This window comes from Misgurnus anguillicaudatus, chromosome 11 (genome assembly GCF_027580225.2).
Source record: "Misgurnus anguillicaudatus chromosome 11, ASM2758022v2, whole genome shotgun sequence".
Lineage (NCBI taxonomy): Eukaryota > Metazoa > Chordata > Actinopteri > Cypriniformes > Cobitidae > Misgurnus > Misgurnus anguillicaudatus.
In genome coordinates, this window is record NC_073347.2 from 15,005,792 (window position 1) to 15,025,187 (window position 19,396).

The window sequence follows — 19,396 nt, forward strand, 5'->3', positions numbered from 1 at the left end:
GTAATTATTTTTAAAAATGGCATGACTGGGTCTCATTATAAGATTATCATAAGCGATTAAAGTAATTGCTGCATTTTTGAGAGGGTTAAAGTTTTATTATGATTGCATCGTGGCTCATGACGTCAGGAATATGTTGACAGTCGAGTCCGGAAGTGTCGTTGAACAGGCAGATGGTAACCAGCCATTCGGTCAAATCTCAGGTTAACAGAAACATTTCGTTTTAAACAGCAAAACATGTCAAGCACTAATCCGATCGTGAATGATACAGAGCTACAACATCGCAACGACTTATGCGGGACGATAAACCGAAGCGCGTGTCGTTGCCAGCCTGCTGGACACAGGGAACTGGTAAGGCGAGTTTCTCTTGCTTTGAACTTAAGAGTCTTGCTCTAGCTGTGATTTTTGCCTAAATGTGATAGTTTTGCATTACTCTTACGATCGTATAAAAATGTATAATTGTGTGTTTTGCCAGCATTTTTTATTAGGAGTACTTATTTATCTGTAATTACAGACACTGCCCTACCCCACCTAATCCTTATCCAGAACTTTGCACATTTGACCACATGTACTATAAATAACTGTTTTGCAGTGTTGGCACATTTATATACGTTGTATATTTTTAGCAATAAACTACATGATACAAATGCCTAAAAATTTATTGGGTATCAACAATATTTATTGATGTACCAGTTTAAGCAATGAAACCTAAATATAGCCATTCTTGTCTATATACATCCCAGACACACACAAACATGTGTACTCCCTAAATACCCACCCACGATCTATTATGCATGCTATGTGATGTCATTTTTTTTCAGTATAGCCATCTCTAACTGCTTTATAATCACCCAAACATTTACCTTCAGAATGAGCTCAGGGTAAGGGAAAGACCACACCGCACCTCCAGAGCAGAGCCACAGACACCAGCAGCACCTGAGACAGAGGCTCCATTGGTGGATGACTGTGAGAGGCTCGGCACTCTGTTCGGAGAGCTGAATAAGTGTTTGAGGGGTCTTGGCTTCATCCAGCTTTACTTTGGAGAGAAAATTGTGGAGCCTGTGATCGTGCTGGTTTTCTGGTTGTTACTCTGGTTTCTGGGTATTCAAGCTCTTGGTCTCGTGGGAACGCTATGCATTGTTATCATATATATCCAGAAATGAATGAATGGACCTGTATTTGCTTATCGAGCTGGAGACAGTGCCAATGGAAAAGAGGAGAGACTCCTATTAAAAAAGTGCTTGAAGAATGTCATTTGAACGCATTACCAATATACACAGGCCTCTGTGTTTTGCTAACCTTATTGTGGGTATGCAAATGAGAGAAAATGGTTTAAATTATTAAGAGGATTTACTATAAATAATTAATAGATTTTTCCAATCTGTGCCCACTAGTGTGAAGTATTTCTGATAAGCATGCTTCCCCCAAGTATTTTCATTGAGCCAAAGTGTATGTATTGATATGGTGACTATGACTATTTTAAAGTAAATGCATTTTGAAGTATTAAGAATATCAGTCCAACCAGTTGTACATCATCTCAGTCATCTGAGAAACCAATGGTACAATTGTTGAATGTATTACGTCCCTTTGGCCACGTGTCAGCCATGCTTTTTTCACACTTTTGTCCAATGGACTAGAGTGCAAACTTCCTCATTCTCAGCTTAAAATGTCTTGGGGGAACATACCAGGAAATATTAGACCTTCTGTATTTAAACTTGAATGTGTTAATACTACTGCATGTGAATGTTATGGGGCTGTTGGAATATATTTGGGTTTTGTAAAAGGGTCAGTGACAAAACAAGCTCCTAAAAGCGTATTTAAAAAAAATGGAAGTAATGCATATTTTGTAAGTCAGGAAAAATGTGTTTAAAAGGTTGTGTTTATTGAACAACAATTTCAGTACATTTTAATGATTTACACAATATTTTTATATCCCAATTTTAAAAAAAGTCAGATGGTACAACCAGTTTATCAATTTAAAACTTGACCCTTCTGTAGTTACATTGTGTACTAAGACTGATGGAAAATTAGAAGTTTAGAATTTCTAGGCCGACATTGCTAGGTACTATACTCTCTTTCTGGCGTAATAATCAATGACTTTGCTGCTGTAACATGGCTGCAGCAGGCACAATGATATTACGCAGCGCCTGAAAATAGTCCCCTCCCTGCTATTGGAAGTAACCAAGGGGACTATTTTCGGGCATTGCGTATATCACAATTATTAGCTTATTAAAATGATTTAGCTTAATTTTAAGAGAATTGCACCATTTGACCTTCTGGTTGCACCACCTGACCTCATTGCATTGCATTTACATTTAACAAACTCCGACTTGGATGCTGCATAAGCTTTTGTCTATGATATCAAATTCATAATAAATTTAACTTTTAAATGGGCCTACAATTAAAATGCTCCTGGACACAAAAATATGCACTTCATGTCATTGACCCAAATGCCTCTGGCAGTATCTAGCGAAACAAAGATATTGCCAAAACAAAATCCTCCAATAGTCTGTGCAGAGACAGCTGTATTAAAATGGTACTTCTCCCCAAAATAAAAATTCTGTCATAATTCATGCACCATCATGCTGCTTTTAGCTTGTATGATTTTGTCCTGTGGAACACAAGGAGAAAATTTGAATAATGTTGATACCATGCTTTCTTTTTCATACAATGAAATTGAATGGTGACTGTGGCTGTCACTAACATTATGTATAACATCTCCATATGTGTTTTACTGAAGAAAGCAAAGAACAGCATGAGGGTGCATAAATGTTGAAAATATTTTTATTTTGGGGTAAGACTCATTTTAAAAATCTTACCTCTGATCATGATAAACTATACGAGTTATGCACTGTATGTCTAGTATTCATTTGGTTAGAAAAGAGTTTACTCTTATCAGTTGATTTACTTTTAAATTCTGAAGTGTTCTTTTTATAAATATCAGTATATTGCAATATCAGTATCAATGAAACTATTTATATTGTCATAATCAGCAACAACGGTATTCTTTATGCAAATATATGAAAAATGTTATCTTTCTAAACACTGTTAATCTGAATGTTATTGCCACACATGCCTAAATCAAGTTTAAATCATATGTTTCATTATTATTTGTGGTAATGCTGTAATGCAAAAAATCCTGTATTGGGTGACGGGTTTGGGAAAATGATTTATAATTTATTTTGTAAGAATCAGTTTGTGGATATATGCAATTATTTTGCATTTGATTTTTAAATGGAGTTATGCTAATAAAAATGTTTTGGAATAATTTACAGTTAATTTGAAGAATGCTTTGCATAATGAAACTAAACGGGAACCATTCGCTCACTAATATTCTAACATAAACTCTTTTAATGTACACAAAGAAAAAAAGTACAGATGTTTTAAAGTAGAACATTAGTGGCAAAATTCTTATTTAATGCCAAATTCTACAGTCAGAAGTGAAACTTTTTCAGGGTCAGCAAGAGAAATGCAACCTAGCAAACACGATCCAACAAAACAAGCCAGGGTTCAAGTTGCTCAATAAAGTAAATGAATGAAATAAAAGTGAACTCTCCGAACTGCACAACTGAGAGGTTTTTATTATGAGAGCACAACCCTAGTGCTGCTGTATTTAAATATGTTACAAGAAACTTTTATTTAAAGTGCATTCAGGTTTCCTGGATAGGCCTTATAGATTAATCCAGGACTAGGCATTAGTTATATTAAGATATTTAAGTAGTCTTTACAAACAAACCTTACAAAAAACAATAGACAAAACAATGGTACTGATATAGGTTAAAATATGTCAGTGCAAGGTGTTTTGAAATTAAAGCATCATAGCTTTCACGGACAGGGATTAGACTAGTCCTAGACTAAAAAAAAATAATAAGAGCTGTCCAAACTGAAAACAACTTGCACTGACATATCTTAAAATATACTCGTGCACTTTGTTTTGCCTTAAAATGCAAGTAAGGCATGTTTGTTCAAACTAGTTATATTTCCTTATTAAACTAAGGTCTAGTCCTGGCTTAAACTAATCCCTGCCCAGGAAACCGCCCCTTAAACATGCATTTTAGTCTGGGACTATATAAGCCCTCTCCGGGAAACCGGCCCTTTGAGTACTAAGTCAACAGAATCAACTTTTTATAGCCCAAACTTGTTTTAAATATAAACATTTATTAATGCTATACATTAATATGTATAGGACAGTTCTTGATTACACTTTTATTATTTTGTATTCATTTTCAGTTTATTATTATTCCTCTAACACTGCAGAACAGTCCCTATAGTTTACCAGAAGAGCATTGTAATTTCACAAACTAATAAAATGTCAAATCAATGTAAAAATGAGCCACTTCTCGATTCATGGAGGTGCACCTGGTGGATTCACACCACACCAGATACAAATACTGTACTTATTTATCCATACATTCTTCAGTCGCTATTAATAAGTAAAAGAGAGAGAGAGATGGGTGGAGAGATTGCTTCATCTGTATAAAAGCAGAGTATAAAAACAAGCGGCAAAGAATCTTTGCTCTCTTTGCATTCAGCACAACAATACGACTACATTGGGAGATGGCCACTGCAGGGAAGGTTCGTAAAACTGTCTTTTGATCTCTTTTTATGTCTACCGCAGAGCAACTAATGAATTTTTTATTTTAACTCAGTCTCTTTATACACTCCATTGACCTATTCGTCACATGGGTGCAAATATGCAAAGAAATCTCAAAAACATTTTTTTCTGATTCTGTAAAATTTATTTGAAACAGCTATAGTACAGTTTATGTTTTAATATTTGTCATGAAACTTTTATGCTTTAAATCATCCAAAAATACAGCCGTAAACAAAAATAGGTTAACCTCATAAAAAAGAATATAAACCAAAGTTTAACAGCAAATGCTTGGCCGTGCATAATAATGTCTTTGCTACAAGACTTTAATTCACAATCATTCATATATTTATAATCATAATACAAATGCATTATAAAAAATACATAAAAGTCATTTACATTTATTTATTTGTATTTTTCATAGTTTAATGTAGTTTTTAAACTTTAAACCAGACGAAAACTACATGGGTTAATAGTTATCTTTGATTGTGAAATCCCACATAGTCGTGGCTTAAAGACAGATGTTTCCATTGGCCAAAACCAAATGACTGGACAAGCTCCAAGTACAGCTTAAGAGCAGAGAAGTTACAACTGCACCAGAAAAACTGTTATATAAACATCGGTCAACCACTCAGTAGTTTTTCCAACAATATATTTGTGTGCTTTAGGTGATTAAATGTAAGGCTGCTGTTGCCTGGAAGCCCAATGCTCCCCTGGTGATGGAGGAAATAGAGGTGGCACCACCGCAGGAGGGAGAAATACGTATTAAGGTGGGAAACGTTTTCACAAACCCCCTTTTAAAGCATTTGGTGCCATGAAGTCACAGGTTAACAAAGATTTTGCTGTTCTGTAGGTTATAGCTACAGGTGTGTGTCACACCGATCTTTATCACCTGTTTGAGAGTCAGCAGATAAAAGGATTCCCCGCTGTTCTGGGTCACGAAGGGGCCGGTGTGGTGGAGAGTGTGGGACCTGGAGTCACTGATTTTAAACCAGGTGATGAAATAAAACCAGTTTTATTGTTGTTTCACGTGCTGGAAATGTGATCTAAATGTGATTTCTTTGTGTCTTTGGATTCTGATGGTAAAAACAGGTGATAAAGTCATCCCGCTCTTCATCTCTCAGTGTGGAGAATGCAGGTTCTGCAAATATCCAAAAACAAACCTCTGTGATCGTAACTGGTGAGAAACACACAAACACCTAAACAAAAAGCATCCCTTACGAAAATTAACCATGGTTATATTGTGGTAAAAGTCTAGTAACCATGTTTTTTTGTGTGTATTGATTACTTTTGTGTGTATTGATTACACTACCTGTTTTTTGGTTTAAACTGTAGTAAAACCATGATTAATTTTCGTAAGAGATGTCTTGTTTTCTGGAACCTTCGAACACTGTCAGAAAAATGGTCCCAAGCTGTCACTGGGGCAGTACTCTTTAAAAGTCCTAATATGCGCTAGAAGAAACCGATATGTATACATATGTACCTCTGAGGTACTAATATGAACTCTTTAGGTGCAAACTTGGACTTTTGAAAAAGGGGGGACTATTTCTTAAAGCTTGTTTATCTGGCAGGTCCAGCAAGCATTATGATGTGATGTCCGATTCGACATCACGTTTCACTTGCCGTGGTCAGCCTATCCTGCAGTTCATGGGCACCAGCACCTTCTCCGAGTACACTGTCATGAACCAGATTGCCGTGACAAAGATCCGCGACGATGCTCCGCTCGATCGAGTGTGTCTGCTCGCCTGTGGCGTCGCTACCGGCTATGGAGCAGCTGTCAATACGGCTGCAGTATGTATACTTGTACATAAACATGCTGTAGAAAGACATACAGTAACTATTTACACTGGCACCAAAAAATATTTGGACACTTAAAATACTGAATGTCTTTGCATCATATAACCAAATGTTACATTTATTGGGTTAAAATCTCACCATAAAATCTCTGTTGGTGAAGATGTTTGTTTGTTTCTTATATATAATGCAATAAAATCCATACATTTTTCATTGTGGAAAAACTTTTTGAGCCACTGAAGGATAAGGTGATATCAAGTTGTTTATGTTTGCTTGATAAGGTCACACCGGGCTCCGTGTGTGCAGTTTTCGGGCTGGGTGCGGTGGGTCTTGCCGCAGTCATGGGCTGTAAAAATGCAGGAGCCTCTCGGATCTTTGCCGTTGATATTAACGAAGAGAAGTTTAAGAAGGCAAAGGTGTTCGGTGCCACCGATTTTGTGAATCCGAAATCATACGATAAACCTATCAGCGAGGTGCTCGCAGAGATGACCAATGGAGGAGTGGACTTCTCTCTTGAGTGTGTAGGCAACACAGAAGTAATGGTAAGCTTTGACAGACAGAAAGTGTGCATTTTCGGACTCATTTTTAAAGCATTTAAATGTTCTTTTAATCTTTCTGAATGTAAACAAACAAGTCTTTAATTATAGAGGAGTGCACTGGAGTCATGTGTTAAAGGTTGGGGTGTGAGTGTTTTGGTCGGATGGACTGATGTGAAAGACTTTTCCGCACGGCCAATTCAGCTCATATCTGGGAAAACTTGGAAGGGTTCTCTGTTTGGAGGTACACAAGCTGACTTTCAAGGATCTTGTCAAAGAAACTGGAAGATTGATCATTTTTGTGAATTTTTTTCTAGGTTTTAAGAGCAAGGAGTGTGTTCCAAAACTTGTTGAGGACTACATGTCTGGCAAAATAATGCTTGATGAGTTCATAACCCACAACATGCCTCTGGAGAAGGTCAATGATGCCATCAACCTTATGAAGACTGGAGAATGGTACAGTTTTAAAACGTTATCTTGATTTCATTGTTAATAATATATTAATAAACTGTTAAAGCGATACACCAGCGATAAAATTTACTCACTCTCAAGCAATCCGAGATGCATGTGATCATCTTTCAGACAAACACATTTGGAGTTATTTTAGTAATGTCCTTGCTTTTCCAAGCTTATAACGGTAGAAAACAGGGATCAGGGAACATCTTCTGACTTTGAAGCCCAAAAAAAGTGCATCCATCCTTTAGAGAAATATTCACACGGATCCAGGAGTTTAATAAAGTTCTTTTGCGGGTAATATATGTGATTTTGTAAGAAATAATATCTATATTTTAAACTTTATCAACTATAATAACTATGTTCTGGTAACAATTTTTTTGACTCAGCTTACCTATGACAACCAATGCTCACTACATTAAAACTTGCGTGAGTCCAAGATGGCATTGTTACTGGAAGCTAGTCATTAGTGTTTAAGTTTTAAATATGTATATTTTTCGTACAAAATCACATTGTCTGCCTGCAGAAGACCTTTATTGACCCTTTGGAGCCGTGTGGATTACCTCTGTGAAGGATAATTGCAATTTGCAGGTTTAAAGTTTTTTAAAAGTTTAAAGTTCTTTCCTTCCTGCTAAAAAAAAATAAATAAAACCATTACAGAAAATTCTAATGGTTTCCATTAAAATACCAATAGGAACCATTAGCTTTTACCATTAAAACCACCACACTGTAGTGTGTTTTGGGCAATATTCCATTAGAACCAATAAAATTCCCATTAAAAACCAATAGAATTTCTGTGATGGTGTCTATTGTTTTTTTTTTAGCAGGGCTGATCCCTGTAAGTTAGCATTATAAAGCATGGAAGAGCAATGTGTTCTCCAAATGTGTTCTTCTGAAAAATGATGGACACATGTATCTTGGATTGCTTAAGGATGAGTGGGGTAATTTTGATATTTGGCTGGAGTATTGCTTTAACTGTAAAAAACAACTCATATTTGATTTCTGTTTTTCAGCATTCGAACCATCCTGAATATATCAAAATAAAAGGCAATCTTCTTCCAAAAGTTAAACAGTCGCTACTTGCCTCCACCCTGTTTGTAATGTATAACAACAGGGTTCAAGGATCCATTTTAATTGCATAGCATTGTTAACTGCATTGTCTAGCTTACTGCTTTATAAAGTGCTTTCACTCGCTTTGAAGTTTCATCACATTTAGACAACATTATATGTAGTTGTATTATAACCAAGCAAAGTTTATATCAATCTATTATACTCTTTTATAATGCATGAACATTAACAATAAAAGTTATCTTTTGCAAATAAAAATAAGCATGTAAATCATTTCATGTGGTTTTGTGTTATCAATTTATGATGCTGTCAAGTCGATTTATTTCACTCCTCCAGAGTTTTCAACATGTGTCCTACTTACATAACCATAATGGGAATGTTGGGATTCGGTCGACCCTGCTGCTTTAGTTCACAGTCTGTCAAGTATGTCCAAACACTCGTAAAAACACACTAAATACTTTATGGTATTTGGCATTAAATGAGGTTGTAATATCTGTCTGTCTCTGTTTCTCCATTCAGTCCTGTGAAATGCAGAAACCATCTGAGCTAAAGTCTTATGTCTTTAAGCAACAATTCTGCTTTGTTTTAAGATTTAGAGACAAACTGAAGGAAAAAAATTAGTGGCAAATGATTTTTGCAGGCAGTTTAAAATTATTTCTGATAGGGGCGGTTTCCCGGACAGGGTTTATTATAGTCCCAGATTAAAATGCATGTTTTGTTATGCCTTAATTTAAATACAACTTGTATTGAAATATCTTAACATTTTATCAGTGCCATTTTGTCCCAAAATGCACACCTTGTTAAGGTATGTTTGTTAAAAAATACTTAAATATCCTACTATAACCAAGGCTCTTCCTGGATTAATCCCCATAGAAGTAAAGACATAAATCTTAAATTCAAGATGTTGCACAGTAAGAATTAAATGATGTGCCAGCGTGAGGCAGTAGTAATTCAACAATAATTCAAAATATGAAGCCTCTTGGGTAAATGCAGAAACATTTTAGCTACTATTGTCGGAATTGCCTACAATTTTTATTATGACCCACATTCCTGAAAACACTCATTTCAAACACATACTGAATAGTACCAAAAACCTCACACTCAATTTGGTGAACAAAACTCCTATTTAAAGCATAATTAAATGTTCTGACTAATCTGATTATACTTTCAGCAACCAGTGTAATAATCATATCCGTTTATTACATTTTACCATGTTTACATCCATTTCACAGGTTTTGACAATCAATGGTGAAAATGGCAGCAGCTTGTTTCTATAAGCATTTTTATTGCCTATAAAGTCGAGCAGAGGTGTGCATTAGATTATTTGTTTAGATTATTTGTTGCGTTGATTTTAGCATTTTATAACCATAAAGGGCACATATTATGCAAAATCAAGGTGTTTGAACATAAATGTGTGTTGGCAGTGTGTGAAAACAACCAGCATACAATTAAAAATGTACCCTCTGCTTTTTTAATCCCTACAAAACTAAAGCATTTGGTCTCATTAGATATGCTGTTTAGATTCTTTTGTTAACGTGATGTCACACAAACAAGACTCCGCCCATGGCCACTTCACAGACACATTCTAACATCTGAGACTTTTATTACATCTTGTAAAAATGGGCATAATATGTGCTCTTTAAAATCTATCTTAGAGCAATTTATATCAAATGAATTAATACAATTTTCATAATTGTTTTGCAATAATTGCATGCAATATTTCATTATTCTTTTAACGTCTTTAAAATAGAGGCCAAAATAAAGGAGAAAATATACTTTTATTCAGCTTGAATACTGAAACACTGAATCTGATTTCATGAGATGCATCAAACAGACAGAGCATCAAAGACACAAGGCTTACAACTGCTTTTCAGTCTTCTGCACTTCTCTTTATGTTGGATTTAATCGCCAAAGACAAACAAAAAAAATCATCTTTTCAGTTACCAAGGACAACTGCAGTGGGCTCATCCCCTTTACAGAGCAAACTATTGAATAAAAGCTAATATTCACCACTATGTGTTCTCACTGACAAGTCACAACTGATTTAAGTTGAACTTACGAATGCTGGTAGAACTTCATAAACTGCAGCTAAGACCCCACCCAGAGACCCGCATTCTCCTATTTTTTCGAGACCGGATAAACATTTGAAGAAACTGGAGTATCGTCAATTTTATTAAGGGAATCATACTCATTGGAGTTTGAATATCAAAGGTACGCACAATTTCATAAATCAGGCGGTGAAAGGAGTGTAAGCATAATCTTACGCCAACGCCCGTTTTTACGCAAGAATGATAAATGAGGGCCAATGAGTTTTTTTGGCACATGCATTAAGCAGGAAACGCAAATATTTATTTGGATGACTTTAAATAAAACGAGACCGTAATTGCATTGTTTTCAATGCCATTTGGATAAGGGTGTTATACGATCTTCAAAACAGCAGGGGGCGCTGTCTCAAAAAACGAGGGGTCTGAGAATGCGGGTCTCTGGGTGGGGGTCTGCAGGCTACATAATATTGGGGGGATTCAACCCCTACATTTGGGACAGGAAGTGAGCACGGCTGTTTCCTCAAGGCAACGGAGTGCGGTACGTTGGGTGCAGTGTAAAACAGTTTGTGGATGCCATGCCCACAGTAACTCTGTACCACTGAGAAACCATTAGCCTGGGCATGTTTTTGAATGATGTTCCCCAATTCACGATAGCGGATACCAGGCTTCACTACACATAAAAGCAACAAGCATCCTTAGATCAAGCGCAAGACAGACATCCCACTGTGACACTCTGCCCTCTAAAGGTCATTGATGTAGTTAACATTACATGAGCTCACTGTACGCTATACTTCCTAGCTCAAATGCAATGTAAAATTCATGTACCAAGGGACAATGCAGAGACAATATAACTGTCTTGATGAAATATGCAGTGTTTGTTTGCATGGGCTTTAATTCTCACCAGAGTCGATGGCTTGCATAAGACATTCATATGTGGTCTGCACCAATCTCTTGGCTCCCTCATCCACATCACCGACAAAAAAGGTTTCGTTCAGATCTCCATGGTAACCATTGTGGTAAACTGTTATATCAACTGCAAGGGAAAATGATATATGATTGAGCAAGTGATTTATTTTCACAGTGTGAATGCTGGTGTTTGCACGTCTCTGCCTATGAAGTATACTATCAAGCAAAGGTCTATATTCCTACTTGATTTGTGCAGCACCCAATTTCTTTTGTAAGCGAGAGAGGGTATTGGCAAAAGTGAAAAGTTTGAGTTTAGGTTTTATTTTATTTTTACGTGTGAAACGTAACTTTTAGTTCGCTGTAGAGTTGGGAGGTCGAAACATTTCTGTGAATCTATTACTGTGAACTGTATGCATCAATAATTAAGTTTAAATATGGGGCACACAGATTTCATGCTGCATCAGGGTTAACATTAAAGGGAATATTTTTGCATTAAAATCACTATCACAATGTTAAAAATTTGGTTCACATGTACTTACATTATACCAAATGTTCTCAACAATGTTTAACTTCAGAAAATTTAACCGGCATTACACCCCTCTGTTCATAGGGTCCAGTTAATCCTGTCTGTTTGAAATCATGCGGCACTGCAAAAGCCGATCAAACTGCACAGCGCTGAATGCAGACTTGGATTTAGCACGCCAATCTGTTGTTGCTTCTATCAAGCCACAATGTGGGGGTCACATTATAAAGTAATGGTTATAAAACGTTAGTTCATTACATCATCCATGAACATGATATGTGAGTCCTGGTGCCTACATATGCCATATTTAATCCAAGAGCTACAGTGGAAGATTTTTATTAAACATCCGCATTAATAACCACAGTTTATTGCATTACTACAAGGCACATATATTTTTAAAAACAAAATAGTTATTAAAGATGCAATTTGTATTATCTGCGCCGCTAGATGGCGCCAGATCAAATCAATAACAATGACGTTGTTTAATGATGCTCTCAAGCAGGGTGGAATTATGGGATTTGTAGTCTTTAACTCAACCGCTGATGGCCATCAATCAGACGCGAACGAGAAATCACGTTGATGGATAAGGTAATCAAGTCTTATAAATGTTGCGTTTGATGACATAGTTTATTTCATTATGTAAGTTTATATGTGTGATGTTCAAAACGAAATTGTTAGTCATAGATGTTACAGTATTAGTCCAAATTCGATGGTTAACAATCTACAATGATTTTTCACATAATGTATTGACAGTACAAATCTTATTGTGAAGTGTCCATTTATATTGCTGTACAATACCTCTTGATGTGCATAATGTCCGCGGGAAGACGCGCTGATTACAATCTACACACTAATCTTGTAATCAATATAATAGCATACGTTTTTGAAGGGTTACGAATCAAAACAACTCACCCATCGCGTAAAACACAAGCAGGATCAGAATCTCTGTCTAGTTTAATGTCGTTGCGAAGCTCTCTCTATCCAGATGCAACACCAAATTGATCCTCATTCTTTCTCTCGTTTTGTTCCAAAATCTTCTTGGGTCGTTTGGTTGGCCCGTATGCTTACGGGAGCTGTCTTTGCTGACACAACCAGCGGCAGATGGTAAAGAGTAACTTAAACCATAAGTCCATAAGCGTGTAGCCCGTTTCTCTTTCTCTCTGAACTTTCACAAATTTAATTTTAATACACATGAATGCCTAAAAAACTTTCTCGTTCGTTTATCGGCTTCTGTTCTTATAAAATGAAATGTGTGTATGTTTATATTTAAATGTCCAAACAGTCCAGTTTCAAAACATATGAGGATACGCTGATATATGATGAAAAACTTTGGCTACATAGCTCATTAACGCGTTGATTAGCTCCATAACAGTTTGTCTGTTCTGAATTTGCTGCTGCTCAGCTCACTCAAATACATTAAATTTTTTTTTATTCAAAGATCATTTTACATTTACACCCTGCCACAAATGTAAGGCTATATCCACACGAAGCCGGTGCATTCCCTATCCGATCATTTTTTTTCCTTGCTCTAAAAAAATAATCCGTAAACACGAAACCACTGAAACCGACTGAAACCGGTGTAGTATATATGCCGGACCAGTATGGGGCGCTGTAATTCTGCTACAGATATACACTATACACGGAGAAGAAGACTTTGAGCATGCGCATAACCAACGTATGGTGCTGTCGATGATCGCTTGTTGGTCACCACAATTGCATAGAAGCAATAGATTTTGCTGTAATAAAGCTAGTAGGCTTTAGTTGCTTCTGTAGCACGAACACAATCACATAGTACGCCGTTATTGTTGTTGCTGTTACATGTGACGCTTCCGACACGTGATGTGATGACGTTTTCGCTTCACAAAATATACGGATTGGCTGTACAGACGAAACCGCAAGGGTGTCGGTTTCAGATTTATCCACTTTAGGACCAGGTTTCAAAAAATAGCGGTTTCACTCTCTGAAATCGCCGGATCCGTGTGGATGAAACGCCAATACGATAACAAATGTATGCGTATACAGTGATTCGCGTCTCCGTGTGGACAGCCCCTAAGTCATCGCGGGATCAGTCAGCTCCGGCTTCCCGCATGCACGATTATGCCGTCTGAACACATAGAGTTTAACCACATCTCCTGCCCTGACTGTATGCAGCTGGTTAGAGAACTGGTCTGCTGCGCAAGGACTAGCCCGCCTGTAAGTGCTTTAGGATGGGGGTGCAGCTGCTTGTTGAGAAGAGTAAACGACATGTGCTTCCACGTCAAAGTCTCCAAAAGTCTCCAACAATGCCAGAAAAAGTCGCTAGATTTGTCGCTAGTCGCTTTTTAAAAAAGAAGACGCCAAGGGGGTCTGAAAAATCGCTAAATCTAGCGACAAAGTTGCCAAGTTGGCAACACTGCGACCACTGTTGTCATGTGTTTTTTATGTCAGTAAAGGCGGTGACAAAGGGTCACATGGATATTATCGTCATTGACAGGAGACTGCACTGCCCCGTGTCAATGCTTTGAATGGAAATTTTCTCACGATTTACAAGTAATTGAAAACATTACAAATATTGATAGTAATCAGCTGGACAAAATATATAACACTGGCCTAGTGGTTTTTGGACATTTTACTGCAATTATCTTACCTTTAATGTTTATTACTGCTTGTAATGTCTGTGTGACGTGGAAAGTCTAAAAATTTTTATTTTATTGATTCAAGTCAGTGAATGTGTATATCTCTTACTTAAACACAATACTTAAAAACACAAAACATTCTGTAAAAAAGTGAAATCTGCATATATGCTCATACATACTGTTAAGTATGTCCCCATCCTGTAGGGGGCGGCGGTCAGGTATTCCATGACAGATGACTTCATTGACGGAGGTGCAGCAAGACTTTATCCGTTTCTTTTTTTTTTACTTTATCCGTTTCTCAATATGCGTTCTTGTCTGTACTTGCGTTCTTGTGGACTTGTGAAACGTCATCAGTCGCGGCCCAAGTACTGTTCCAATTCAAAGTTTGCATCAAGCCCAAGTTCACATAAAATCCCCGGATGTGTTCTTGATCTGCCCATTTTTATCGAGGATGCATCAGAGGAGACTTGTGTGGACTTATGACAGCGAAGTTTCCCAGAATGCATTTCGCGTCAGGAGTTCGTTGTTCCGAGTCTGAACTTGCAAGTTCGAACTACGAAGGACACAAGTCCGAGTTTGGCGTACTTGGTATTGAGAAACGGCTTTTGTAAAGTTGTAGTAGTTCAGAGGTGATGGGTAACAATTCCTAGCTGTACAGGCCTTAACCAGTAAACAGAACAGTCAAAAATTATATTTAAGCAAACTGACTGATAAGCTTTCAGAAGGAAACAAGTATAGTAAAACAAACAATAAAATTAAGTGCACAATTTTTAATCTGCCTGAATTTTCAAACGTTATTTACACTTTGTGTGTAACACTTGTATTTAATATTTAAAGAGAAATAAACATGGATACAAGATGTACTAAATGCACAGCATGGTCGATCTCCTTTGTTGTCATTCCAGATTTCATCATCATGGCAGGATATCCAGCACTTCTCGAGCCAGCTTGACAAGACAAAAAGACATAAAACATCTAAAACTGTCATGTGACTCTCTATTTGCATCACACATCAGATTTTTCTTTTGATTTTCAGTTGTAAATGTATTCACGTTTTCAAAATCAGATCAGATGAACACTGTCACGCCTCTCAGCAAGAAGGTAATAACAATCTCTGCCAAAAAATCTAGCAAATCTGAAACTATCACTGTCAGTTGATGTATAGGATTTTTATGTTCATGACTAATCAACTCCATGATCTAAACTAAACCTTTCCTAAACAAAAACAACACATCACTAAACCTGATTGATATCCACGGCGATTGTGTAACCAGGACTTTTTCTGGCTTCTCATTCAATAAATATGTGCTAAGATAAAATGGATGCATAGAGAAGCAAAACAACAGGGATGGGCACTTTTGTACATTTTTAATTTTGAGTACTGGATAGGTCTGAAAAACAAGTACTTGATGTCAAGGCATGAGTGGCACCATTGTTGTAATAATTGTTTTAATAGAGATGCACCAAATAAATCGGTCGATGATGCTTGCTAGAACCCGACCGATTTATCGTTTTGACGATTTTATCGGCGGATATGAGCATGTCGCAGATATATCTGTATCAGCGTATAAGCCACAGATATGCAGCTGATATGAAAGTTTCTTACAGAACAAATGCTGCAAATTAAATTTGTCCAGCAGAGTGCACCCTATTGGTTGCTAATGGCGACCCAGGTCACTCACTGTAGTGACACCAGCTGATCCCCCTTCACTTCAGTCAGTCTCTCAGTTGGTGGCGGCTGTCGCGTGTTGACTTCTCAACATTTTTACACCTGATAAAGACGCGCTTTGGTCGATTGGATTATAAGTGGATGAGAGACACATTCCCGTTTACACGTAGTGTTTTTAATCAGTCTCTTTTGTCCACTTGCGAGTTTTGTCCACAATCGAGAGAGAACTGACACGTTTAAACCGACCTACAATCATGTTGTCAGTCAAGCATTGTCGTCTTAATGGTAAGTTTCTAATTAACGTTAATTTGTGAAGTACATAACTTACTGTAAAGCTAATAAACAATGACTTTATACGTTTCCATTTTCAAAATAAGCCCAATATAACATTTTTCTCGTCAAAACTGACAATGATTCAAGATATATGTATTTTGTTCTGTTTGTGTTTTAATGTTTTTTTTTATTATACAGTAAGTGAAGTTTACTGTTTTGTGCACTTATATCATTTTGGATAATAAAGTTTATTGTTAACTTGTTAAACACACCTGCCTATATTACATTTACATATACATCCGAAAGCCAGAGGGCACTCTCGTGCAAAAACTCAATATGGGCCGCAGAAGAAAACCGATTACACATGCCATAGGCTGCGTCCGAAACCGCATACTGTATAGTAGGTACTGAATTAGATGAAGTACCTACTTACTTGGCATTAAAACAGTAGGTACTGTATAGTATGAATCCTGGTAGTATGAATGAGATTCGGACGTACTACATCCGCCATGTTGCTACATCACGTGACATAAGTCGTCATCACGTCATGTTATTTCAGCGCTACAACAGCCGCGTGCCTCTTCTTCTTCGTTGGATAACTCCTCGTCCGGGGCATCATGGGATAGCGAAGCAAAATCTAACCGGAAGTAGTAGGTCATCCGGGTACTTTTCGCATACTGTTTTTCGAATACTATGTATTCGGACATACTACTCGCCTCGCCTACTGCTTTTCGCGTACTATATAGTATGTAGTAGGCGGTTTCGGACGCAGCAATAGATATGTATAAAGGCTAGATGGCTTACCGGCGCTGAGAGCCAATGGGACCCGACGACGTCACACGGCGGCCATCTTAGGACAGGACCGCTCGTCCAGTTATAACATTAAAGTCTATTGTGCATGTAGTGCTGAAATAACTATATTTTGCTCAATTTTCAACCGATTTTCAAACGGCTTGGTGTGTCATAAATGTCAGGGATGCGGCTATTTAACTGCATACTTGTGAAAAATTATACATCGAAACATCGGCATCAGCACAAATCATAGCCACGTTAATAAGGTTTGTAATACACCAAACCGTTTGTAAATCCGTCAAGAAGTCCCCAATTTTCGAGCACTTGAGGGTGCGTAGGTCTCTCACCTTCCGTCCACAGCAGCAGGGAGCAGCACTATGGCAGCACTGACCTAAGATGGCCGCCAAGTGACGACACAGCTGACTCCGCCTTGAGCCATCTAGCCTTTATACATATCTATGACACATGCAGCCCTTTCTTTTACTGTCTATGATGCAGCTCCAGGAACTGGCTTAAGCATATATATTTTTAAGCGTATTATTTATATTGCTGCTCTTCAAGCCTTTTTAGCTATTTTTATGATAATAAAGAATATGCATAATGATTATGTTTGACAAGTTTTGCTTTTTCAAATGTTATAAACGACTCAAACTAAAAGTGATTTCAGATCGATAAGGACTTAATGATTAAAAGTCGTAGTACATGAAAGCTGTGCATAATATCGGCTGTGTGATTTATGATAGTTATCGGCAACGTTTATTAGTGTATATCGGCATTTATACAACAGTTCTTTCTGGTTCACAGTAACAGCTTCACCTTTCGTAATCATTCCGCCACCTAGTGAATGGAGGTCCTTTAAACAGGCTCATCTCTGAATGGAAAAACTGCACGCACACACGAACAAACACAGACGCGCTGTTTTTAAACACTCTCCGTGTGTCTCATTAGTTCACTAGCTTGTAAATCAGTCTGTGAATCCCAATCGGAAGCGATTATTCCGTCAAAGATCAGCGCTCTTGGATGTTACGTTAAACTTAATGGGAGTAATCTCTTGTCACATCGTGTGGACGATTAACACTTGGAAAGAGGAATGTAAACACTAATTTTTTCTGGAGCGATATCTCTTCTCAGAACACGAAAACACTGTGGAACTGCAGGTAAGCACCGCTGCTGTTAAATGTGGACATTAATCATTTATTTTATCGTGACGTGACTATTAAAACACGTTATGAGATATCGCCACTGGTATATTTTAACAGCATGCAAAAACATCTCTGACACTTATAAAAAACTGTTTTATATAGTACTGAAAAGAACAAAGTCTAATAATAATCGAGTGCTCGTGTTGCGTTAAGATTAAATGGGAAAGCAATAGTAACATTATATAAGTATAGTTTTATTAAATTTTATCTGGCGCCAAAACAATAACAACACAAAAGACACTAAATATGAATAAGAAAACAAGTAATAGTTTCATCATGACACCAAATACTGTTGATTTGATCTCCCGTTTTTGACCATCAAACACAGACAAGGCCAACACCAGAGCCAGGGAATCCCTGTCAGAGATGTAGCCCAGAGAGGGCGGTGGTCAGCGGGGCAAGTGAACACTGACGTCCGCTCATGCTCTGGTTCTCATACGTGTCACAGGTCGGGGCTGGCCACTAATGTAAACAAGCCACGCCCCTTTCTAGTTTCCACCTCGAGGAGGTCCCGAAGCCAACCCAATGACCAGACAACACAAGTGCACGTAAATATAAAAAATATAAGTTTATTTAATTTATTTAAAAATAGGGTATGGGAATGGAAAGGGGGAAAAGATTAAAACTAAGGCCTATTGTTCTGCCCTCCAGGTGGGCCGTGACACAAAGAGAGGGGGGGGAGGGGAGGGCCAAGTGTCCGGGGTCCAGGACACTGCGGGGGTGTGCAGGTAAGGCTCCTCCACCTTGTCCTGTTGATCCCGTGGCGCCCTCCTTTTCCTCCTGGAGGCAGATTAAAACAATAAGGTAAGTGCTGGTTTGATACTTCTCTCTACCTACGTGTTGTAAGATTAAAATTGAAGGAACTTATTCCTTGGTCACAACTTGGCACAACCCCCTGTGCTGATCAAAGACTATTGTCACAGCTGTTTATC

At 37.6% G+C, this 19,396-nt stretch overlaps 2 protein-coding genes and 2 long non-coding RNA genes across 6 annotated transcripts in view; 2 read left to right on the plus strand and 2 right to left on the minus strand.

The window, feature by feature from the left end:
• Positions 1-1,746, plus strand: part of fam241a (family with sequence similarity 241 member A) — a 47,094-nt gene extending 45,348 nt beyond the window's left edge. The window contains exons 1-2 of one of the 3 annotated variants that reach the window (XM_073873112.1): positions 120-348; positions 867-1,746. In XM_073873112.1, the coding sequence (XP_073729213.1) occupies positions 235-348; positions 867-1,160 (408 nt within the window). In that variant the 5' untranslated portion in view covers positions 120-234 and the 3' untranslated portion in view covers positions 1,161-1,746. Of the gene's footprint in view, positions 1-119; positions 354-866 lie in introns of those variants that run through there. The other 2 variants (XM_073873113.1, XM_073873114.1) reach the window with 2 other exon arrangements.
• Positions 1,747-4,421: 2,675 nt separating this feature from the next.
• LOC129416104 (alcohol dehydrogenase 1) lies at positions 4,422-8,712 on the plus strand. Its single transcript, XM_055170360.2, has 9 exons — positions 4,422-4,572; positions 5,257-5,358; positions 5,442-5,583; positions 5,681-5,768; positions 6,160-6,379; positions 6,664-6,924; positions 7,030-7,162; positions 7,236-7,374; positions 8,385-8,712. Exons 1-9 carry the CDS (start codon positions 4,555-4,557, stop codon positions 8,413-8,415), a joined length of 1,134 nt encoding a protein of 377 aa, XP_055026335.2. The 5' UTR covers positions 4,422-4,554; the 3' UTR covers positions 8,416-8,712.
• Positions 8,713-10,198: 1,486 nt separating this feature from the next.
• Positions 10,199-14,813, minus strand: LOC141349140 (uncharacterized). The gene is made up of 3 exons (XR_012372132.1): positions 14,708-14,813; positions 11,386-11,517; positions 10,199-11,154 (listed from the first exon to the last, which is right to left on the minus strand). It is a non-coding gene; the product is annotated as an uncharacterized lncRNA (long non-coding RNA).
• Positions 14,814-15,132: 319 nt separating this feature from the next.
• LOC129416100 (uncharacterized) overlaps positions 15,133-19,396 on the minus strand; it is a 61,341-nt gene continuing 57,077 nt past the window's right edge. The window contains exons 3-4 of the long non-coding RNA XR_012372133.1: positions 15,393-15,475; positions 15,133-15,188 (exon numbers count right to left, since the gene is read on the minus strand). This is a non-coding gene — a long non-coding RNA (uncharacterized lncRNA). The remainder of the gene's footprint in view (positions 15,189-15,392; positions 15,476-19,396) is intronic.